The 25,189-nt window shown below is 46.9% G+C and overlaps 1 protein-coding gene across 1 annotated transcript in view; it reads left to right on the top strand.

Moving 5' to 3' along the window:
- The window catches only part of CFAP61 (cilia and flagella associated protein 61), a 188,566-nt gene that overhangs the window by 1,348 nt on the left and 162,029 nt on the right, over positions 1–25,189 (top strand). Inside the window, exons 2-6 of the mRNA XM_040981267.1 lie at positions 3,946–4,096; positions 5,880–5,956; positions 7,041–7,108; positions 7,315–7,441; positions 21,237–21,369. Coding sequence (XP_040837201.1) covers positions 3,946–4,096; positions 5,880–5,956; positions 7,041–7,108; positions 7,315–7,441; positions 21,237–21,369 — 556 coding nt within the window. The remainder of the gene's footprint in view (positions 1–3,945; positions 4,097–5,879; positions 5,957–7,040; positions 7,109–7,314; positions 7,442–21,236; positions 21,370–25,189) is intronic.

The following is a 25,189-nucleotide window of genomic DNA, read 5'->3' as shown; positions in this document are numbered from 1 at the left end:
GGGGAATGAATCAGCAGATGGATCATCTTTCTCTCTGTCTGTTTTTTTTCTATAGCTAGGTCTTTCCAATAAAAATCAGTCTTAAAAAATAGAATACATTGCACACACGCTCACACCAATGAAATGATTTCCATTTTTGGCATTGTGATGGACTAATTGATGATATCTGATGAATTAAAATAGCAAAACTGCTGGTGACACATACAGAAGCACAAACATTAAAGATTGTCCTCATTGTCAAGTTGAAATCATAAAATTGTAATGCGATCAATAACAAACTTCAGTGTTCTCCTTGAGGATTTTTGTAACAATCCAGAAACCTGTTTTTCTAAAAGGTCTGTTTATTTTTCCTTTGAAAGGCAGTGTTTATGAGAAGAGACAGATCATCCTCTGCTGATTCACTCTCCAAATGGCCACAACTGCTAGGGCTGAGCTGGTCCTAAGCCAGAACCCCGAGCTGCTTCTCCATCTCCTCCATGGGTGCAGGGTCCCAAGGCTTTGGCCCATCCTCCACTGCTTCCCCAGGCCACAAGCAGGGAGCTGGATGGGAAGCAGGACCGCTGGGATCCCAGCGCATGCAAGGTGAGGACTTTAGCCATTAGGCTACCGTGCTGGGCCTGAGCTCCAGTTTCTATGACTAGATAACATCTTGAAGCTTTGGTTGATTCTGTGTGAAATACGTGTGTGTGTGTGTGTGTGTGTGTGTGTGTGTGTGTAAGGGGGCTTCAAAAATTTTGCGGAAAATAGAATTAAAATAATGCACACACACAAAAAGATAATGCACATTTTTTTCATGAACAATTGGAAGCCCCTTGATACTTGCTAATTGAATTTGTATTTAGGTGACTACAAGGAACAGTTTAAAATCTAGTTTTGCAAAACCATGCCTTCTCCCTCTACTTTTTCCCTTCCCTTCTCCCCCCGCCTCTTTTTTTTTCCACTCTCTGGATGGTTTTTATCTGTCCCGTGGAGGCCATAATGGCCAGGAGGTAATAAGAAGTAGAAATTACATACACAAAAGGATAAGGCCACAGAAGTTACTTTGTAGAGTCTGCTTTTTGGAAATTGTGGTGCATTTCCCCCATTGAGACAAAGTTCTTCCTGGCTGGCTTCCCAGGCCAGCCCACAAAAGCTTATTTAATCCATAATGTCTGTTCGGTGTGGCACTGTGCTAATTGGACTAGAGAACCCCACCACCACCCCAAGGTTCCCATGGCTAAATGCATTTCCAGATGAAATTGAACTTCCAGGAACACATTGCCTGCTGCTCCCCCAAGGGGACAGCAGCCTCAATGGCCCTGATTCATGCCCTCCCTTTCGTCCCTGTTGTCAGCACTGTCATCGCAGCCCACAAATGTGGCTGCCTCGTGCCATGAACAGTCTCTCTGCTGGCTTAGAGGAGGGGCTGTCAGCTTGAGCCTGGACCCCGCAGTCTGGGGTAGACAAGCCCAGAAGACCAAGAGCTGGAAGAAGATGCTTCAAATGTGGCATGCAGGGCAGGGTTCTCAGTTAATCCAACAGGGACAGGTTGAGGGAGCATGTTGCTCTGCTAAGGGGTCCCCGTGTGGATATTCCAGAAGGCTGGGAGACCGTTCTTCACCTCCCTTCCACTATAGTTAGAGCTGGGGTCAGGCCTGCAGGCCAGGGACACCCCTGCTTCATGGATGAGGGGTGAGAAGGATTGTGGTGGTGTCTGTCGGTGCTGTGATGGACATGCTGAGTGCTAGGTTGCCCCATGTGAGTGTGAGTACTCAGGGTGAGGTTCCTGGATAACATGCCCCAGCACTTTTGGGGTTTTTAATTGCCATTAGTTTTTATGGTTGTCCTCTGTTTATAGCAAGAGAGGCTGGTTTGCCATTGATAGTACTCACATGAAATTCCTATTAAAATATTCTTGTGGGGCCCGGTGCCATGGCCTAGTGGCTAAAGTACTTGCCTTGAAATCGCCAGGATCCCATATGGTCACTGGTTCTAATCGTGGCAGCCCTGCTTCCCATCCAGCTCCCTGCTATTGGCCTGGGAAAGCAGTCGAGGACGGCCCAAAACCATGGGATCCTGCACCCATGTGGGAGACCTGGAAGAGCTCCTGGCTCTTGACTTTGGATTGGCTCAGTTCTGGCTGTTGCGGTCACTTGGGGAGTGAGCCATCGGACAGAGGATCTTCCTCTCTGTCTCTCCTCCTCTTTCTATATATCTGAGTTTCCAATAAAAATAAAAAAATTTTTAAAAAATATATTCTGTGTAAGCAAAAAAGCAAACTGATTCAAAAGAAATGGAAGTGCACGAATGTGGTGTGTGGGAGCGTTGGCCGCCTGGTGAGCCCCTCTAGTGACATGATAAATGCCAGTCAGTGGGCACACGTGAGCTCCACGGGCTGTGGGATTGTGCAGTTCTACTTTTAAATGCATATGAAGCACACCGAGCATCCCTGCAGCCACCGCCAAGAAAAGATACGTGTAGACAGAAACCAAAGCAACCACGATTGGTTAGCTGCAAGAGGGCACTAAAGGCGATTTTTCTAGTTGCTTTTTCCTCTTGCTTCCATGAGGGTACTACAGAAAATGCCTGGGAGAATGAAATTAAAATCTGTTCATTTTAGTGCAAAAAAAACCCTGAAATCTGTGATAGTATTTTTTTTCTCAATATGCAGTTTTCATGATTTTTTTTTTTACATTTCCTTACATTTTCTCATTTTAGTCTGCACTTTATTCTTTCTTTTTAAGATTCATTTATTTGAAAGCGTTACAGAGAAGAGGAGAGCTGGAGAGATGCTCCATCCACGGGTTCACTCCCCAAGTGGCTGCAGCAGCCGGGACTGGGTCAGGTGGGAGAAAGGAGCCAGGTGCTTCTGGGCACAGCGCACATTAGCAGGCTGCTGGATTGGACGTGGAACTGGGATGGTGGCATCACAGGCAGAGGCTTAGCTCTTTCTTCAGTCCTAACTCTTGTGGCCTTGAGATGCCCTGGCTGGGATTGGGCAGAGAGCCCCAGAATAAGCATGAGCAGGTCTGCTTCACCTTTCTGAGCTTTAATCCACTTGTGGGGTTCCCTGAGCTTGAGCATGGTCGCTTATCATCCCGACTTCGGCAGGTGGAATGGGTGATATATCTGATCTCAAGATTTCACGTGACTCAGGGACAAAGGCTCCAGATTTGGAGAAATTTTATCAGAATGCTGGTGTAGATGGAGTGAGTGATGCTGTGATCTTTGCCTGTGACCCTTTCTTCCTGGGTTGCCCGGGCCCTTCCCTGTGTTGGCACTCAGGGTCTCAAACCCTGAGCGTGTCGGTCCTCGGCCAAGAGGGACATCAGGCCAATGGGGGAGAGGAGAAATCTTGTTTCTAGGTGATCTCTAAGGGAAAGTCAGGAGATAGTCTCATTAACATAACACTTATTTGAAGAGACCTCATGTTATTTTGCATTTCTGATTGCTTATTTGAAAGGCAAAGTGACAGAGAAAGTCAGAGAGTGATATCATGTGAGCTTGTCCTCTCCCCAGCTTCCTGCCCTAGCTAGGGTTGGCCCAGGCCAAAACCAAGAGTACAGAGTTTAATCTGAGTCTCCCACGTGGTTGTTGGAGACTGTCTGGGTCTCCCACAAGGATGGCCAGGACTCAAATACATGAGCCATCACCTGCTGCCTCCCAGGGTGCACATTAGAATATGGAATTGGAAGTGAAGCCTCGCTCTCCGCCGGATGCAGGCATCCCAGGCACTGCGTTAACCATCTCCCCCAAGACAGAATTTTAAATAAAGGTTTAGTTGCTAGCACCTAAAAGATGTACCCCAAAAGTTGCTGCAGGATCATGTACCCCATTTGGAAAGGTCAGTGAACTTCACTTAGTGGCCTTGGGGCTCTGGCAGCCTAAGGAGGGAGAAGATGACATGTCTTCACTCTCCTTTGGCAATCTTCACTCACACCTACAATGTTCATCATTTTCCCCTAGAGAAAAGGCAAACCTTGCCATCACACTACACAATGACAAGGAGGAGATCATGGCCCAGGCCACTTTCCTGGACTACCCCAACTGGGATGTAGCAAAGCAGGACGACTGGGTGTCCGTGTTCCGGGAGCTTGACAGCGAGATCCCCTGCACGGTAAGCAATGGCGTGGTGGGTTCGCTCCGCGACAGCAGCCTCGGCCAGGAGAGAAGGCCTGTATGTGCCATGAGGTCTTCTTGTTCCTGAGCATGCACAGAACATGACTGACAGTGTGGTAGCTAAACGGGAAGGAGGTGGTGGAAAGGCAAGGGGCCCAAGCAACCAAAGTTATCGCCTAGCTCACCCACTCACCATCTAGCACTGATTGCCAGATGCAGGGGTTTGGGAAGTGTTGGGCCTGTGCTCCCAGGTCTCATGTGGTGGTCCCTCGCCAGCCATTCAGTGCCCTGAGAGACCCTGGCTTGTGTCACGCTCTGTAGCTTTCCAACTGTCATCAGGCATGTGACCACTTGTTCACTAAAGGGCAGTGGGTAAGTGTTCCTAGGAGCCTAACCTGGGCACCTATGGGCCAAATCTGAGCTTTCCCTGCCTGGGGCCAGCCCCAGCCAGGGCAGGAAGTGGCCCTGGTTTCTGTGGAGGACCAGGGAACTGGGATATAGGGCAGTATCCTCACCTGCTGGCAGAATTCAAATGTGTGTCCCCTGAGTCCTGATGCAGAAAAGAGGGGTTGCCAGGTGAGTGCCCAGGTGGGCTCACCCTGATGTGGGCCCACACATAACACACACACCTGAGCAAACGCTCAGCATTGATTCAGCCTGACAGTGTGTGCCGCCTCCTGCTCTGCCTCCCTTTGTCCCCAGATCCCTTCACTAGAAAAACTGTCTCAAGCTCAGCATCAGTCCAGTGCTGGCACCTTCGGCTGTCTTTGTCCTGCCTGGGCTGTTTCACAGTTCCCTGAGATTAGCACATGGCCTGGTAGGCTGTTGTCCTTTGGAGCTGTAGATCCTGTCTGGTCAAAGAGCCAGCCCCAGAGTTTACAGTCCACAGTCCTGTAGGATGCGAACCGTTTTGTATCTAACCTAACAGTCTTTTTTTTTTTTTTAATATTTGTTTAAAAGGCAGAGTTACAGAGAGAATGGGAGAGACAGAGAGGGGGGAGAGGGAAGGAGCGAGGGAGGGATGGAGAGAGGGAGGGTGAGAGAGAGAGAAAGATCACTCACTCCCCAAATGACTGCAACAACAGAGGCTGGGTGAACCAAGGCAAGCACCTGGAATTCCATTCCGGTCTGCCGTGCAGGTGGCAGGGCCAGAGCCAGAGCTCTCGGACCATCATCTATTGCTTGCCCAGACGTGCTAGCAGGAAGCTTTATTGGAATTGGGATGTCCAGGACTCGAACCACCACTTATGTGGGCTGTAGGCATTGCAGACAGTGACTTAATTCACTGTACTACAACCCTTGTCCATGCTAAGGTATTATCTACCCCAGGGATATTTGCAAGAAAAAGAGTGATTTTTATCTAAAAGGTAAGGAATAAATCATGAATTAAATGTTTCTGCTGGGAGAGAGAGTTTGGGAGACACGTCAAGCAAATAATAAAGGCCATGTTTCCTGTTGAGATGGTAAAGCAGAGTTAAGATCGTTGTGGAATTAGTGAATTCATATCAATGATCAGTTCCACTCCCCTGCCCACTGGGGAGGAAATGAGGCAGGGCAAGGGGCCCTGGACTCATTCATGATCTTCCCCATCTCTCTAAGCAATCTTGAGCCTGCAGGATGGAAGGCAGGGCCTGGGAGTCTGAGGGTATCTCATCATTTCAACGTGGACTTGTCACCTTGCAAGGGCTAGGTGGCTGTAGACTGTGACTGCCCCAGTGCCCTGCTGTGACCTGGCCTGAGTGCTGCTCAGCTTCTGATCCATGTCCTCTTTGCTTTTGCAGCCTCTGAATACACTTTTCATGCACCTGTTTGTGGCCGTGGACGAGTATTCCATTGACTGTTGCAAAGAGATTATTCGGTGAGTGGGCAGGGTCCTGCAGTACATTGGACAATACAGGAGAACATGCAGGTAGTTTGAAGTGTTCTCTTCTCGAGATGTTTTTTGTTTATTTCCGTTTTATTTGAAAATCAGAGAGAGAAAAAGAGAGATTGAATATCCTTCGGCCAGTGTACTTCATAAATCCCCACAGAAGTCAGGGCTGGATCAGGTTGAAGCCAGAAGCCTAGAACTCTGTCTAGGTCTTCCACAAGGGCACCCTCATCTGCTGCCTCCCAGCATGCACCTGTGCGGGAGGCTAGACCTGGAAGCAGAGCCAGAACTCGAACCCAGGAAGTCTGATGGGGTGTGGGCCCCACAAACAATGTCTTAAGCCACCGTGCCATGCCTGCACCTGAAGTATTTCCCTTGGCTAGCATGAAATTTTTTGGGATATTGAATCTGCTCATAGCTCATGGCTGTATGAAAGCATTTGCTTTAAATACAGGAATATTTCTGGAAGAACATAATCCCATCCTTAAAATGCACTCTCTGTTCAGCTCACATCTTTCATTGCTGTCGCTTGAGGTTTCTATGTAGTGTGATCACTTAAAGAAATGTTAACAGAGGTATCAGAGAGCTAGTGTCCAAAGCTTGGTAGTCCTCCGAGAGTTTTCCTAAAGTTTATGAACCGACAGGCTGCAGAGACCACCCCCAAAACACAGGGCATGATGAAATAGGATTGGCTGGGCCTTGTACCTCTGACAGCCCTTGCATATGTTTAGGGGCGGTGGCCTCCACTGTCAAATCACTTTTTCTTGTCATACCAGACCATCCAGATGCCAGGTCAAAGGGCAATGTTGGTGTGCTGCCTGGACCCAGCACCTCCATGGACTGGAGAGGGTGCTTGGGAATCCAGGGGAACATGGACAAGAACAGAAATTGCCCCAGAGTTGTACTTGCCTCTGCAGGCAAGGGAGCAGAGGTGCAGTATGGGGTTATGTATGCATTTTTTTTTAATTCAGTGACAGTGTTTATGTCCATAATGTGCCAGCTAATGGAATTACCTTGCTGTACATTGCTGGTAATACTTGTGCTTCTCTCTCTCTCTCTCTCTCTCTGCCAGCACTGTGTTTAAGGCTGTGCCAGAGCTGCACTTCATATTTCTCATTGTGCCATACTACATGAGCCTAGGTAAGGCGGACTGCCTGGCATGCCCAGTAGCTCACATAGGCATCCACCCTCGGAATGGTGCCTTTTGGAAGGGGAAATAAGAATAGCTCCCAGGTCCTGGATGTGTGGCATTTTGGGTTTCGAATGGGAGCTGCCATTTTGTCCTGAGGCCCCAAGGGACATGTCCTGATCAAATGAGGCCACATCACTTTCTCTCTGTGATTTAGGCTCAACTCTCAGCACCGTTTTTGACCAAGTAGGAAACGTCCCGTGTCTGACATTCAAGGAGGACTTTGCGGTGCACATCTGTCATAGGCACAACCACTACCCTCAGCTGCACGTTCGCAATGCAAGGTACAGTTGGAGCCGCACCCCTGTTGCTTGTGCCTCACTGGGAAAATGAGAAGGCAGAGTAAAAAAGAGACAGGAAGAAACAGTCAAAGAGAGAGAGAAAAAAATCTTTTTTTCTGCTCGATCACTCCTTAAGTGGCCACAGCAGACAGGTCTGGATCAGACCAAAATCAGAAACTCCGTCCATGTCTCCCATGTGTGTAACCAGGGCCCAAGAACTTGGGCTATCTGCTGCTGTCTCCAGGTTCCTGAATAGGGAGCTGGATCAGAAGTAGATCAGCCAGTACTCAAACAAGTACTGACAAGTGCTGCATGACTTCAGAAAAGCATTAAGTTAAAATTTTTGCAAAGTGAGCGCTTACTACTTACACGGCATATGGTTTTGCAGCCCTGTCAGCAGCATCACCTGACCGACTTAGAGGATCATAGGACACTCAGAACTGTTACAGGCTGGGGTTCGGGTCGTGACAGGTCACAGGGATCCCGGTTTCACAAAAGAAGCTGTTGCTGAGAGATTTGCTGACCAGTTGGGTGGAAGATGTGAAGAACAAGCGGTAACTCGGGGTTGTCATGTCTTTTAGGGTGATGGTTGTTTCATTAGCTGAGAGTAGAAATAAGAGATTCCGATGGTCAGTAGAAAGTAGGGAATGGAAATGGAGGAGAAGCCATGTAGATATACCCATTTGTGGGTTGTCAATTGGTGTCATGACAGAGCAGGAGCTTGTCTTGTTTGAAAGGCATGTGGGTTTGTGGGTTTGTGGGTTGAGGGAGTGTGTAGATTTTTACAGAGTGGAGAATCGGAGACCTTGACAAGGTGGAAAGGAGCAGTTACCAATGAGAAGGGAAATTTAAAGAGTGAAGAGGGTGCCATTGCATTAAAGACACCAGAAGTGGCTTGTGAAAGTGGCTAGGGGTGCAGGGGCAGTAAAATCATTGAAGTATGGAGCCAGAAGGCACGGGGAGCTGTCAGGTTTGGCAGCTTAGAGAGGTACAGAGATAAACAAAGCATGACCAAGAAAAGAGAGGCCAGCTCACTGGTGTCTTGAAGGAAAAAGGTGGTATCGCTACAGATCCTACCAACACTGAAAGGGTCAGAAGGGGCCACGGCACAGGAAGTCTGTCTGCGTCAGTAAATGCAACAGTGAGATTGCCCGTTCCTCAGAAAACCAGCAACCCCAGGTCATCTAATACAATACAGACTGCTCGAGTTCTTGTGTGCCATTGGAGGAAATCCACACGAACTTCGGCCGAGAGGGGAGGGCTGCCTTTGCACCTACCTCCCCTCCCACTTTCCCCTTGTGCCTGTAACTCTGAACTCCACTTCCTCAGGATCTGGACCCCAGTTTGATCTCAAGTGTATTCTGTTGGTGGCCTCCTGCCTCCCAGTGACCCGTGTCCTTGCTCTGATATGTCGTTTGGGCTCTGGTGTACTCCTTCCTGGAAGGGTGGAGCAGCATAGTTGAGGGGAATGGCAGTGAGCTGAATCCTGGAGAGGTAGGGAGAGGACAGCCAGGGAGTGGCCGCTGCTCTGCAGAGGAGTGTGGTAGGGGAGGAAAGCAGAGAGAGGGTGGCCAGATACTTGGTTGGAGAGGCCAGATGCTATGGACAGTGGAGTGTGACTTCATGGTCAGCATCCCCAAAGAACATTTAATCTGCACCATGGGGTCCCTAAAAGTGAGCCAAAAGGAGCAGAATCAATGTGGATAGTCATCATTCACTTCCTTTAGGTTATGAGCAGACAGTTCTTGGGTGGAAAACCTTCATTTTTTTCTTTTAATGAATAGCTAAATTTATACATTGTATTTATACATTATATTCCTCTCTTGATCACAATACAGATACTTCTGTACGCCAACGCCATTCTAACAGACAGGGGTGTTGGGTGTGAGATACAACTTTTTGATTGGCTCTCACGCACCTTCCAAATCTTTGACCTATAAAGCTTTTTTTTTTTTTTTTTAAAAAAAAAGGATTTATTCATTTTTATTTGTTAGGCAGATTTCCAGAGAGAGAGTGAAGGAGAGACAAATCTTCATCTGGTTCACAAATGGCCACAATGACCAGAGCTGAGCTGATCCAAAGCCAGGAGCTTCTCCCAGGTCTCTGAGCCATCCTCTGCTGCCTTCTCAGGCCTTCGGCAGGAAGGCGGATCGGAAGTGGAGCAGCTGTGACTCAAACTGGCATCTGTATGGGATAACCAGTGCTGCAGGGGGAGGATTGGCTTACTATGCCACCATGCTAGCTCCAATGGAAACTACTCATTCTTTGATTTGCATGACTAGGTGAGCTGCACAGACACATGCAGGTTCACATGCGTACTCATACACAGGTTCAAGTCCTTTTGCGCCAAAATAAAATGATCTTTTAATTTGGTTTTTAGGAGCCTTTTGAGTTCCACTTGTGTGTGTGTGTGTGTGTGTGAATCCTCCCCATTCTAATACATGCAGTCATCTTCACATGCTCCATTGACATCATTGTCTTAGGTTGACCGATTCACAATTGCCTAGCCATCATGGGGCACTCGTTTAATTCATTTAGTCATTCATTGAGTTATTCCTTATTTGTGGAAATTCAAGACATTTTCTATAACATATAATACAGTAGTAAATAGCTTTGTACATCAGGTACTCAATCTAATTCCCCTTCCCCCGTACTGTAGATAGCCAAAGTGAAAATTTCTGGGTAAGAAAGACCCAGATATACGGCATAAATATTAACCTGTTAGAACAGATCCTGCCAGAGTATTGAAGCAAGGTATCTTGACAGTTTCTGTTCCAGCCAACAATCTTCTGTCCCACCCTCATCGGTGCTTCTTTATTTTGGGCTCAAATAGTATCTTACTGCAACAGGTGAGAGAACGTGAGCATCATTTTAAAGGTCCCATTTTAAATTGAAAAAATACTTTAAAAAAAACATTTAGACAGTGTCCTGTTGACTGATTAAACCTTAAACTTTGTGAATGTAGAGTGAATGGTTCTGTAGAGGAGCCTGGTGTTGGGGCTATGAGTTAGTTACAAGGTAAGAGAGGTGCATTTCCAAAAGTAATTTCTGTTTTTATTTTTCAAAAAAAGATGTATTTGAAAGGCAGCACAGAAGAGAAACAGACAAGGAGAGAGAGAGATCTTCTGTTTGTTGATTTATGCCTTAAATGTTCACAGCAAGTAGGTCTGGGCTGGGCTGAGGCCAGGAGCCAGGGGAGGGACTCCATCCTGGTGTTGCACACTGGTGGCAGGGGCCTGGGAAGTCCGGTCATTTTTGTCTTCCTTTGCAGGTGCATTAGAAGGAAGCTGGATTGGGAACAGAGTAAAGGAGACTCTTCCATGGGATGTTGTCTGTTAATGTCTGCTTAACCTGCTGTGCCATAAAGCCTGCCCAACCCAAAGCATCTTCATAAATGTGTAGGCAGAATACTCCGTTCAAATCATGGGGAATTACTATTTTCTTGAAGGATGTTAAAGTGTAAATACTTTCAACATGAGCATTCAGCCAGACATTATGATAGAAGATTTGAATATAAATACTAAACATCCATGGCATGTTCTTAAGTAACTCCTCATGTAAGAATTATCCATTTCTCTCACTCTGTAGAGAGGTGGTGATTCTGTTAATCCATGACCAATGCCCATCTTGGCCTCAGGGTGCAGGAAGGATACAGAGGTTCAGGATGTATTTAGGGCAATGCCAGCTCCTGCTGGGTGTTTGTCAGTTGATGCTTCTGATTTGACCTCTACTTCATCACCCCGTTCTTTCTTTCTTTCCCATTCTGTCCTCCTCTTTCTGCCTATTTTTTGGGGGGAGGGTGATGGGGAGGGACTAACTTTATTGCCGTGGACGGGGCCTTCCAGTGGCCAAAACCCTTGATGTTTGAAACAAACCTTAAGGATACCTTGACCTGAGATCTTGCTCGCACGGCCTGTGATGGCTTCCCATTTTGCCTGTGCAGCCCACAGAAGCCTGGATGAAGAAAATCCCAAGGAGTGTGGCCCTCATGTCAGACCAGCTAGCTACTACTTTGTAATGAGGAATGGTAGTGAGTTCCTGTAGAAATTGTGGCCCTGTGACAGTTCCCCTGCTTGCAGAAGATGGAGAAAGGTGACACATTTCAGAAAGTCCCCTCAGCAGGATGTTCACTGGGGAATGGTGGCATTACCCAGTAGCTCTGGAAAATGCAGTCAGGGAGATGGTCTCCCTCCTTCACAGTGAGAACCGGCGGACGTGGCCCCGTGCCGCCCCGGAGGTTGCCTCCTTCCTCTCGCTTCCCCTACGTTCATCTTCTAACATCTGTTTCATCCGTAATAGTTACTTGCTCTGATAATTAGTGGTGAAGAATGCATTCCTCAGACACGCAAGCAGCACGGGCAGGGCTTGCAGTTATAATTATCCTTCAGCCATTTGACTAGCAGCACATTTAGAACCAGTGAGTGAACACTGTAATCCCCCCCCTCGTGTCTGATTTACCCATGTGGAAAATTGTGCTGTAATCCGCCCCCCTCTCAGCACCCACACACTAATTAATGAAGTTACTCCTCTGTGTTTTGCATAATGTCGGAAATCGAGAGCAGCTTCTGCTGGACACACTTTGGAGATCTGTGGTTGGCTTAATGAAGCATCGCTGGTTTATTGGAGATGTTCTCAGATTCGGAAACTATTGGTGGGGTCTTTCTGGGCAAGGGGGTTGCAATTTATCTTTTTCTAGTTCTCCTAGGGCTAAAGGATAACAGCCCAGGAGAGGGTTAAGTGTGCCATCAGACAGTGTCAAAGAACTAGAATTTTCCTTAACGGAGGTCTGTATTTTGTATGATAACACTGCTACTGAAACAGACTCAAGATAGAGCTTTTTAAAAATATGAATAGAAGGAGAGACTCAGTTTTTCATAACAAGAGGGAGTTTGAACGTCCCCAGCCCAGAGAAATGTTCATGTTTAAAGAGGTGAAGATCCTGATTAGCCCGAGACAGTCCTCACATGTTGGGTTCAGGAGTCCATTATCGCTTTAGGCCCTGTAAGTCTGCACAATTCCCGTGCAGCCACTGAACATTTTTTAAAGACAAGATTGATGAGTTTAAAACATTAACTTCTCACCTGGTAAGGCAGTTATCTTTACGAGGCACTGGATAGTTTCTTTAGAGATCTACTTTGGCTTCTGAGTGAGTTGATACGAGCCAACAGTCTGATGTTTACGTGACTGATGTCCTTAAGCGTTCAAAAGTAAGTGCTGTAGTAGAGGTAGGGAATTCATTGGTGATCTTCTCAAGTCCTGGGAAGTGGCCCACAGAGGCTAGCGGACAGACCAACTGTAGCAAGAGAATGCCAGGCTAGGTTCTAGACTCCCTGATTATTTCCTGGTGGTATAGCCAGCAGAGCCTCCCAGCTGGCCTTGCATGCACTTTGAGGCCTAGATTCAAGTATTTTAATTGCTACATACCAACTGCCTGCTCCGCTCCGTAATCTTTAAAATTGTAAGATTTTAAAGGGACTTGGAAGCTAAAAGGCCACAGGATCCATTTTAAAATTTTTCAGTGAGTGCCAGTGTTGTGGCTTATTGAGTTAAGCCTCTGCCTGTGACGCCAGCGCCCTATGTTGGAGCACTCATGGGAATCAGCTGCTGAGCTGCTGATCCGACTCCCTGCTAAATGTGCCTGGGAAAGTCCTGGGTAATGGACCAAGCATTCAGGCTATGCCACCAATGTGAGAGACTAGGATGAACTTCGAGGCTCCTGGCCTAGACCCAACTGTTGCAGCTGTCTGGGGAGTGAATCAGAGTGGGGGGCCTCTCCCTCCCTCCACCTCTGTCTGTCATTCTGTCTTTCAAATCAATAAAAGGAATCTTTAAACAGCAGCAGCAACAAATGTAGACTATATTTGCATAGTTTAAAAATGATGAATCTTATGTTCTTAAAAAAGACCACTAGAGGTCACAAGAGATCATGGGAAGAAAATGGTGCTTTGTATTACAAATTCGAATAAAAAGAAACATCTACCTAGTTGGTGCGAACTGGAAGTTCTCCTACCCTCTATTGAGATAGTATTCATGGTATAAGTTTGGCTTAAGCTGAACACACTGGCTTTCTCATTTCTTACGGATTTTTTCCCCTCTTTTGCATTGGTTTCTTTTTTTTTTTTAAGATTTATTTTTATTATTTTTTCATTGGAAAGGCAGATATACAGAGAGGAGAGACAGAGAGGAAGATCTTCCGTCCGATGATTCACTCCCCAAGTGAGCGCAACGGGCCGATACTGTGCCGATCCGAAGCCAGGAGCCTCTTCCGGGTCTCCCGCGCGGGTGCAGGTTCCCAAAGCTTTGGGCTGTCCTCGACTGCTTTCCCAGGCCACAGGCGGGGAGCTGGAAGGGAAGCGGGGCTGCCGGGATTAGAACCAGCACCCATATGGGATCCCGGGCGTGCAAGGCGAGGACCTTTAACCACTGTGCCACCGCGCCGGGCCCTGCATTGGTTTCTTAAGATATACATATACACAAGGGTTTGAAGAAATAGATATATTTCCAGTGGTGACAGAAGTACTTTTTTCAGTGGTATATTTCTAATTTCTAATATGTTGCTAATGAAATACAGATCCCATCTGGATAGGGAGAATAACACCAGTTCAGTGCTGGGAATGCCATGGTGGCTGCTGGTCGAGGCGTTTCCGAGCTACAGCCATGTGGGCCCAGTGGTTTCTTCGCTGGCAAGGAAGCAACGCCCACTCCTGGCAGAGGGGAGCTGCCCTTTAATTTAGGAGTAGGACAGGCAGGTCTTGCGTGGTGGAGCAGCCTTAAGACCCGCACGTACCCTAGGCACCCAGCCTAGCTGCTCTGGAAAGAATTCTGTGGGTTCTGGGACATGGCAGTGCCCTTGGGAAGCCCCACTCAGTGGCCACAGTGGGTGGTGGGGACAGCCAGTGCATTTCCTGGCAGTCTGGGAGGAACAGCCAGCTTGTCCTTTGCTCTGCCATCTGGAGAATCTAGAAAGCACCGTTCATTCCCCATGTTAGGAGCGGGCTGTTGGCTTTCTTAAGGTTAGCTTGAAGATGGCTGGTGAAGAGGCAGGGGTCTCAGACGTCACTCAGTGTGGTATGGAATGACCCTTGTCTTTTCCTTCCCCCAAAGGGGTCACGGGCATAATGGTGCCCAGATCCCAAGCAATATCCTCAGTGGAAGGAATGTATCTTGTTTTTTTAAAGTTTCATTTATTTTTATTTGAAAGGCAGATTTTACAGAGAGAAAAGGAGAAATAGAGCTACTTGTTTACTCCCCAAATGGCCACAAAGGCTGGAGCTGAGCCAATGTGAAGCCAGGAGCTTCTTCAGGTCTCTCACACGGGTACAGGGTGTCAAGGCTTTGGGGCATCCTCTGCTGCTTTCCCAGGCCACAAGCAGGGCTGGACCAGAAGTGAAGCAGGTGGTACTCAAACTGGGGTGCAACACTGCATGCAAAGGATTAGGCTGCTGTGCTACCGTGCCAGTCCCAGGAGCATGGCTCTTCACTCAGAGAACCATGTTATTTCTACTGTACTGTGTGTGGATGAACCAGGACCCTGGTGAAGTGCAACCTACTGGGGTGCCATGTGGTGCACGGGTGCCTGACACTGCATTGCCACATCCCAGTGTGACCCGGCTTTCCTGGCACCTAGCTGTCACGGGCAGTACTCCTTGCCTTGGGACACTCACGTCTGGGCCTTTCCCTGTGCAACTCGTCTTCCAGTGCTGAGCGATTTGTTTCTGCGCAGCCGGACTTTGTCATGTGCCACTTGAGACTGCGAGGCTGATGCCATACTTTATTGTTAGCACTTGGGCTGATGCAAGATCATAAATTATCGATTACCCCAAGGAATGCCTTTAGCAGTGCAAGCACCTCTTTGTTCATTTTGGGGACCGGCTTAAAGGAGTAGATTCTTCAAAACTCACAAGATTTGGATGTTTTCTTTTTTCTCCCAAAGAAGTTACTATGAATATGGATACTTTGTTAATGGACTGCCAAGGGCTTATGATAAAAGTTAGGGTCTGGCTTCTCTGAATGGTTATTCATGGTTTTTAAAAAATCATGCTTTTTTTTTTTAAAATCAAAAGACAGAACAACATAAGCATAGACACACTCTAAGATAGATAGATAAATAGATAGATAGATAGATAAATAGATAGATAGATAGATAGATCTCCCATCTACTTGTTCACTTCCAAATGCCCACCCACAGCCAGGGCTAGGCTAGGTCAAAGCCAGTAATCTGAACTGCATTTGGGTATCTCACATGATTGGCAGGGGCCCAAGCACCTGAGCCTCCACCTGCTGCCTCCCAAGATGCATTAGCAGGGAGCTGGATCGAAGTCGTGGTAGCCATGACTCAAACGTGCACTCCAGTATGGGGAGCAGAACCACAATGCACTTCCTAGCTTCTGGAATTTCATATCCATAAAAAGAGTCATTTTGTATCCAGCATGTAAGGAAAAGCTCATGCTCCATGTTTACTTTCAAAATAGTTCCCTGTGTGATTGTTGTCTTGACCTGCTTAAAATGATATTGAATTATCTTCCCACTGCTGAAAATCTTCTGTCTGTTTATAAATGTTGGGGCAACTTCTTGTTTTTGGTAAAAATCTTTGGAAATAAATGTATTGGTTATTTCCTCTTAGAATTTTTTTTTTTATTTATTGTTGCTTACATTGTATTATGTAGTACAGTTTTATAGGCGCTGGGGATTCCTCCCACCCCTCCCATACCCCTCCCCCCATGGTGGATTCCTCCACCTTGTTGCATAACCATAGTTCAAGTTCAGTTGAGATTCATTGCTTGCAAACACATGCCTAGCATAAAGTTCAGCGTCTTATTGTCCAGATAAGTTCAGTGGCCTTCCTCTTAGAATTTTTTTTAAAGCAAACTCTTTTTACAGAGAAAAGCTACCTGTCATCAGCTTTGATAAGTTATACACGTATTGCTTCTGGAAGGAAGCAGAGCATGTTCTGGGTCCTCTCCTTGGGGCCCCTGCAGGCTCGATTGGAGAGCGTGTGTTTGCCAAGGGCGCTCTACACACAAGATGCTGGGCTCCGGTCAGCATTTCATCACTGCATCCTCACAGCTGTCCTTGTCCCCACCCTATTTGTGGGCAAGAAAAAGCAAGGCTTGGGATTGAAGTGACTTGGCTGGTTTTTCAACTAGTGGAGTCAAAGGGTAAAGTGTAGGTGGGGTGTCCCCATCAGACTTCCTGTGGCCATCTCTCAGTACTGTCAGTGTACAGGTCCCTGACAAGGTCCCAGCACAGCTTAAGTGCCCAGTCCTTGCTGTCTGTCACTGCTGTGCTGCAGGCTATAGGACTGCCTGGTGTATTCCCTAGCTGGGAAGATGTCATACCTTGGCCATGGGAAATCAACCCCAGAACTGGTAATCAGCTCATAGTTGCATTCCCAGGAAAGAGAGTCAACAGGAAGGGTCACTGGTCAGCTTATCATTGCATTCCCAGGAAAGGGGGTCAAAATGAAGTGTCACTGGAGGGTGTGAGGTAGAGCTGTTTCTGGAAGGATGATGGAATTCAGAATGGGCGATGAGGTTAGAGCACTCAGTGAGGATAGAGGCAGGATGAGGGAGGATGGCAAGGGCGCCTGTAGGGGCAATGAGTAGCATCAACTCTTGTCATTGGTAGTAAAAGAGGAAAGTTGGAAGAAAAGGACTTTGTACCCATCCCAGAAATGAGGGGTAGGAGAGAGGAGAGCTTTGTAGAAGTTTATGCGTGAGGGAGTGAGGTGAGGAAGGCAGAGCCTGAGCAGATGGAATGACAGAGTTTATTGCTTCAATGGTGGGTGGGAAGCCAGTGCAGGGATGCTGTGTTCTGCAGTTAGAAACCCATTGTACCTGCTGATTATAGGTGTCCTCCGGGTGTTTCATTGGGCCCTCCTGATTACCATTATTGTAATAAGGGCAATAACCAAAGCTTCACCTGTTTTCTTATTGTTTCCTATTTTTGTGTCAGATGGGAAAAGTGTGGCATAGAGAAGAAGATCCATGTTCTGGGTCCCAATGGCAGAGGCAGGGTCCAGATTCAGGTGGTCTGGCTTCTCAGCTCAGGCAGTGGCCACTATGCTGTGTGGCTGTTGCTCTGATCGGTCTTAACAGCACAATTTTTTTTTTGATGCATTTATGGTGGAGTCCTGCTACACTTGCTACACTGATTCCACTGGTAATTTTCCAGGTGATCCCAGACACATGAAAGCAGCTGTGCAAGTGGTCAAGGATGACGTTAAGGGCTGAAATTACTAGAAAAATGGCCACACATCTGAAGTCCAGTCATTCCCATTCCAAACACAGTTGGTGTTCGTTTCTGGGTCCCTGTTTCATCCTCACCTCCTGAGAAGCTCTCGGTTGGTCACTACAATGAAATACCTTTGGCAGTTGCTTCAGCTCAGAATTTTGAGTGTTCAACTCCAGGACCAGGTAGTTGCACCGACTTAGCCTCTGCACTTGCCAGGTGGCACAGAGTAGTAGATGGCAGAGGAAACCTCTGTGGGCCTATAAAAATGTCACCAGGTCTAAGGTGTGGAGGCCAATCCAGGCCAGTCACCCCCAAAGACTTCACCTCCGAGCACTGTCGTTGGAACAAGTAGTCAGCCCTTTGATCTCCATTATGGTAAGACACAGGACCAAACTTTTCACACAGGGGCCTTTGGGGAGCAGTCAGCATCCAAATTCTCACCCAAATAATACGTGGTGACACTTGGACCACATGGGAGGCAACTGCTTGGTGGGGGTGGCATCAGGGCCAGGCCTGGTAAAACAAACCAACACCCACAGAGATTCTGCGCACCTGGATAAGGAGAGGGCCCCCTTCTCCTGCACTGCGCAGTGTGTTCTCCCAGCGTGTTGACAAGAGGCAGCAGTGAGATGCCATTGGGGAGGCATGTTAGTACTCCCCTGGGCAGACATCTTCTGTGAGTGTTTTTGTTTGTTTTTTGTTTGTTTTTTTCCTTCTCAGACTATGCTCTGTTGGCTAACTCTGAGGTTGGGTAGAGTACCAGCCTGACTTGGTTTCTAGACATGAGCATATTTCAGAAACCTAATAGCACAATGCAATTAGAAAGTAAGTTTCTTTTGGTGCAAAAAAAAGGGCTTGCAACCAAGGGGTCTTTAGAAACATTCATGGGAAATATACGTTACCAAGAATGATCCATGAACTTAAAAAATATTTTTGTACCAAAATAAACTCCTTTTTGCACTCCATTGTCCACAAATTTTGGAAGTACACCCACACATGTCTCTTCCATCATGGTACATACTGATTTTGATGAAACTCCAGTGTTGCTCTACCAGTTGAGTATGTGTCACTGGAAGTAAAGCTTTCATTCTGGGAGTAGGTGGAAGCTTGCATCGAGCACACGTGGGGTTACCCAGTTCGGAGTTTAGATTTGGGGAATGTGTGGTGGTGTGAATAGGGAGAGACCAGTTGGATGCTGATCTGTTCACCAAGGCCTGGCCTCTCAGCTTTTTAGCCTCTTGTTACTAATTTCCAAAAGCAGTGTCAAATTCTATTTTTTCTTTCTGAGATTTTTTTTTTCCTGCAAAGGCTTTACCCAGTATACCACAGCAGCAGCCCAAAAAGTATCAAATTCATTGTCACCCTAGCAGTTCCTGTATGAAGGCTGGGCTTAGGGCAGCAGACCTGACTTCCTACTGTGGCTCTGTTGCCACCTCTTCTGTCATTCCTGGGGGCAGGGCTGTCCTCCGTGTGTAAGGTGAAGAGGGCCGGCCCTCCCCCCTTGGGTTTGCTGTGGGAAGTTCAGCACCAGATGATCTGGATGAAGTCCTGTATTTTCTATATGCAGGTACTTCAGAAAGTTTGCAAAGAGGCAGGCCGTTGGCAGAGTGGTTAATACACTGCATGGGCGATCTGTATCCCAGGTTATAATGCCTGCCTTTGAGTCCTGGTTCCATCCCTAATTCTCACTTCCTGCTAATGCCCATCTGGAAAGCAGAAGGGGATGGTTTGAGGAGTTGGGTCCATGACACCCACATGAGCGAGGTAGGTTGGGTTCTGGCCACAGCTATAGTAGACACATGGGACAATGAACTACCACATGGCAGATCTCCCTCTGTCTTTAAAATTAAAAAGCTGGACATCAGTGTGGTACCATTAAGAAAACAAAATTTTATTTGAAAAGGTTAATTTATTTTGGTATTGCATTTTGCCGGGGGGAGTATCCAAAATAATTGACCTCCTGCCTGAGATGGAGTGGCTGAGCCATTTCACACCATCCTTCTCATGCATGGGGCAGTTGTACAGAGTCCTGCCATAGTATGAGGAGAACTTGTTGGAGGGCAAAGGTAGGGAGGGGTTCTAGTGCCCCTGGTAGGACTGAAGAGCTGTGCTTGCCCCCACCTCTCCCCACCTCATGCTCTTCAATGAGATAACCTGAGGGGTCAGTGCTGTGGCATAGTGAGTTAAGCTACCACTCCCTGTACTGACATCCCATATATCCACCAGTTTGATTCCTGGCTGCTCCACCTTTGATCCAGCCCCTGGGTGTAGTGGCATAAAGCACCTGGGAGAGTGTCAGAATATGATCCAAATGCTTGGGCCCCTGCACCCGCATGGGAGACTCTGATAAAGCTCTTAGCTCCTGACTTCAGTCTCATCCATCCCTGGTCATTGCAGCTGTTTGGGGAGTGAGCCAGCAGATGGAAGATCTCTCTCGCTCTCTCTCTCTCTCTGTAATTTCTGCCTTTCAAATAAAATAAATGAATCTTTTAAAATAAGATCTAAAACTTAAAAAAAAAAAAGGTAATAGTGACAGAGCTACTGTTAACTTCAGAGAAAACATACTGGGAGAGAAAAGTAAAATATTGAAGATGGCAGAGCAATGACAAAGGAGAGGGGTGGAGATCATAGTAGCCAAATCTCTCATTTTGGGAAAAAAAATACAAAACTGGACATTTTAGTGGTAAAGACACAGGAATTAAGAGATCTAAAACAAGGTGTAAGAGTTCTAGACAGGTAAAATTAAGCCAGTTTGCTCGAGAAATGAACAGTTAAAAAGAAAGGTTCAATAGCTAAGAGCTAGAATTGTCATGCAATGATATCGTGCCCTCAACTTGCTCATGACTAGATTTTGAGATCGCTGCGTGGATCTGAAAGTGGAGGTCAAAGTGGAGGTCAAGGTGGAGGTCCCCAGGATGACAGGCAGAGCATCACTCCCTTCAGCAGGGTTTGCCTTGCCCAGGAAGGTTAACAGTGTCTCAGCAGTAAAAGATGCATTAGGCCTGTGTCGGAGAAGTGCCCAAATGAAGCTAAGTATTCTTTATTGTGGTGCTTCTCGGAGTCCATTGTATAAACTGAGGCTCCATGAGGAAACCTGTGGTAAGTTACAGATTTAGGCATTGAAATTTTGCATAGGGGAAGGGATGGGGACAGTGGCGCAGAAGTATTGCTGTTTGGAACACTGGTGGGAGATGCTGGTGGCAGCATGCATTACAGCCAGTGCAGTCCCATAGACTCAGCCTAAACACATCTGCCCAGTGCCCCTCCAGATCTCAACATGGCATCCTCTGATCTCTTCACAAATGTGGTCTCAGCCACCTGTCCCTGCTCATGGAAGTCTTTCCTGATGCTTCATGGCTGCCCTGTCACTATTCATCCCAGAGCGGGTATTGCCCGTGTGAGACATCTGGAGTCAATTATGTGGATGACATTTCTTATCGTCAGAAAGAACTGCTAGGACAGTCAGTTCATTCCCTAAGGGTGTTACCTTGTCCCTGGCACTCTGAGCGGGGTCTGGCCTGTGGTAGGGAACCAACACTGAACCCAGAGCTTTTCTGTTGAACAGAGTGGAAGATCATGACAACCTCATGCCCATATTTATGCGCCACGACACCATTCTGAAGGAGATGTATGGCGAATACTTCCTGGCCGAACTCATAGAGGCCCAAGATGAAGAAAACCATGCCGTTGTGTGTGAGGTTGGTGACCGCCTTCTCCCCCAGTTCCCCTTAAGGTGGTAGTTTTGGTGGGGGAAAGTGAACCGTGAGAACAAAGAAAGAGGCTGTCCTGGTTTTGCTGAGCACCGCTGGAGCTGTTGAAGCCCCAGCCAGTGTTGGTGGCTTTAGGCTTCCTGCCATGAGGTCCTGCCGTATGCCGTTGGCTGCTGTCAGGTTTCTACCCTGCCCCTGAGAAGCAGGTATTGCAGTGAACGGGAGAGGAATACCTGCCGGGGGGGCGGGGTATAAGGGATTTCCGAGTGTCTTCAGATCCTAGGCGTTTGCTCCACTTACAAGAGGCGATTAACAAAAAGCAATGTATGTTTCAACATAATTTCACATTGATGGAAGACCTGTAAGCACCCAGCTTCCCTTAAGTGTTAACATTGTACCCTATCCATCTTATCATCTTCTTGCTTATCTGTGTAATTGATCTGCCCATATATGCTTTTCTGAACCATTTCAAAGTAATTTGCAGACATAATGTCCCTTTACCTCTGGATACTTCAGTAAATGTTTTCTAAAAACAAGGATGTTCTCTTACATGATCTTAGTACTTGATAAAAATGAAGCAATTACAATTCGTGCAATCCTATTATCAGACCTTGCTGAAGTTCTGCTGACATTTCCAATAGGTCCTTCCTGGTGGAAGTAAGTCTGGGTCTTTCATTGCTTTTGAATATCCTGTTTCTTCTGCTTCTTTCTTAAACAAGCAAAAACAAAAACAAAAAAAATAAAAGCAACCAGAAGCAGGAGTTCTCTGATTTGGATAACAAGGGAAGTTGGAGGGTTAGCTTCACATCACCAGTGGGGTTGGAGACCATGTGTGTGCCACAGGGCTTGGAACCAAAATAGCTAAAGGACTCTTACCGCAAGAGACGGATCATCCACATTCACGTGCAAAAGCTTCAGACAGACATTTATCCAGGAATCAGAAAGATTTAAAAATGGCCAGCAAACACATGAGAAGATGTACTTAGGGAAATGCAAATCAAAACCACGCATGAAATGTTTGTATGAAAAAAGAAAGGCAATGAGGGCTGTGGCATCGAGTGGGTTCAGCCACCATCTGCATGGCCAGCATTCCATGTGGGTTCTGGTATGGATCCTGGCCGCTCCACTTCTGATCCAGCTCTCTGCTGATGTGTCTAGGAAAGCAGTGGAAGAAGGCCCAAGTGCTTGGGCCACTGTACTCATGTGGAAGACCCAGAAGAAGCTCCCGACTGTGGCCTGGTCCAGCCTTAGCCATTTTGGCTACTTGAGGAGTGAACTAGTGGATGAAAGATTCTCTCTCACTCTGTTCCAATTTTAGTATCTGTGCTGCCGAAGCAAGTGCCTCTCTAACACACTGTAACTCTGCCTTTCAAGTAGATAAAATAAATCTAAAAAAAAAAAAAAAAAGAAAGAAAAGAAAGAAAGGCAGTAATCAGTGTTGGCAAGAATGTGGGGTAGTTGAGATGCTTATACATTGCTAGTGAGGTTAAAACATGGTGCAAGAAGGTTGGAAAACAATGACCTCGTCCCTGTAAGAATTAATTGTGGAGTTACTATTTCACCCAGCCACTCTCTGTCTGGGGTTGAGAACGCACGCTCACAGAAAGACTCATACACACATATTCACAGTAGAATTATTCACAATACTGCAAAGTGGAAACAGCCTATCTGTCTATCTGCTGGTGAATGGATCAATCAAAGGTGTTACAGCTATACAATGGTATATTACTTGAAAAGACAAACAAATGTAACACTGGCGCACAGTCTGTCATGTTTGAGCCTTGCAAATATCGTGCATAAAAAAAACACGTGTTGTATGATCTCATTTCCATGAAAACTGCAATAGGTGAATCCATCTAGACAGAAAATAGATTGGAGACCATCGAGTGGAATGGTTCTGGGGAAGGTGGCATTGTGAAGTATCAAGTTAATGCGTATGAGCACTAGTTCAAGTCCTGGCTAGCCCCCTTCTAATCCAGCTCACTGTTAAGTAGCTAACCAGCTAACCAGCCTGGGAAAAACCAACTGGAGGTGTATGAGCCTCTGCACCCACACGGGAGACCCGGATGGAGTTCCGGTTCTTGGCTTCAGCCTGGCTCAGCTCTGACTGTTGCAGACATTTGGAGAGTGAACCAGCAGATGGAAGATCTGTCTCTCTCTCTCGCTTCCCCCTAAAGTCCCCCTCAACTTTGTAACTGTGCCTTTCAAATAAATAAATGAATCTTACAAAGCAGATGATGGGTATTGCAGTTTTTTTGGTGGGGGGAGGGGTGGTGGGGAGAAGAAAATGTTTTGGAATTAGTGGTGATGGTTACATAACTTTGTGGACATTTTAAAAGTTACTGAATTGCATATTTTTAAAGGGACTTTTTATAGCAAGTAGATTATATCAAAAGAAAAATCTGAGGCTAGGAATCAGTTTAGGTCAATTAAACCAATCTTGCTGAGTACATACAGCACAATTATGATTTTAAAAAAGTATTTATTAGACAGTAACACACATGCATACAGAAACATATATATATATATAGAGAGAGAGAGAGCTTTTATTTACTGGCTTACTTTCAATTCCCTGCAGGAGCTGGACTTGCACCATGCTAAAGCCAGGATCCTGGAACTCCATCCAGGTCTCCCGTAGGGGTGGCAGGGACCCACAGACTTGGACTATCATCTGCTGCCTTCCAGAATGCATTAACAGGCAGCTGGACCTTACTCCTGTCCTATCCCACCATTGTGTGCCAACATCAGAGCAAGGCCACAGGCCGAGGACTGTAGGCCTGGTGCCGCGCAGGCCTTTGGTGTTCTTGGACAGGCAGCAGGTGTCTGGCCCAGGTCCCACCAAGAAGCTCTGCTGTTACAGTCTGGAGTGTGCCCTATGGGGCTCGGGTTGCGAGCTCAGCAGCACCCTCAAGATGGCAGGGCAGAGGTGGGCAGATGGACTTCCAGTCTCAATAGAATTTTACCTGGTGAAACCTTGTAGGGTTCAAAGTGAATTTTTTTTTTAAAGATTGATTTTTTTTTTATTGTAAAGGTGAATTTACAGAAAGAACTTCTGTCTGCTGGTTCACTCCCCCAATGGCTGCAACAGCTGGAGCTGGAGCTGATTAGGACCCAGGAGCTCCTTCCAGGTCTCCCACACGGGTGTGGGGTTGTCAGGCTTTGGACCCTGCGCTACTGCCATCCCAGGCCCCAAGTAGGATGCTGGATGGAAAGTGGGGCAGCCTGGTCTTGAACTGATGCCCATAAGGTCAATTCTGTTAACAACCCCTCTGCATGCCTCCCCGGACATGCCCATTAGAAGGCCCCATAGGGAATGGTGTGCTTGAGCAAGCTTGCTTTTGCCTCCTGAGAGCTAATTGCTGAATCCTCAAGAACTTTGCAAGGTGCTTGTTAAGCGTAGCCATTAGTCAAAATTGAATTACAGAAATTCTAGAGTTAGAGAATTAATGAATACTCAAAAGACACTACTTCCAATTATTTTATTGTTCTCTCCGACTTGGGGGTTCTTGGTCGATGAGCTTGCCTGTGGCTTCTACGTGCTCCTTTGCCGCTTTTTGTAACCCTCAAGCTCAGCAGCTTCCTGCTGCAGCCTGCAGTCGGCAATGGCACAGGCATCAGCTAAGGCTACAAATGCGGGCTTTTCCCTACCTCAATGCTGAGTAGGCATTTACCAAGCTTTTGTCACCCACACCACCAGAGACAGCAGAGCAATCTGCCAGGCCTTCTCTTCCCAGACTATCCCATGGCAGTTGGAGGGCAAGTACATGTAGAAGGCCTGTTCTTTGTGGAAAACCCTAGATGAACAAAA

Source organism: Ochotona curzoniae, unplaced genomic scaffold, assembly GCF_017591425.1.
Source record: "Ochotona curzoniae isolate NIBS_2020 unplaced genomic scaffold, NIBS_Ocur_1.0 contig_3520, whole genome shotgun sequence".
Taxonomy (NCBI): Eukaryota; Metazoa; Chordata; class Mammalia; order Lagomorpha; family Ochotonidae; genus Ochotona; species Ochotona curzoniae.
Note: the sequence above shows the minus strand (reverse complement) of the source record. Positions and strands in the feature narration are given on the sequence as shown.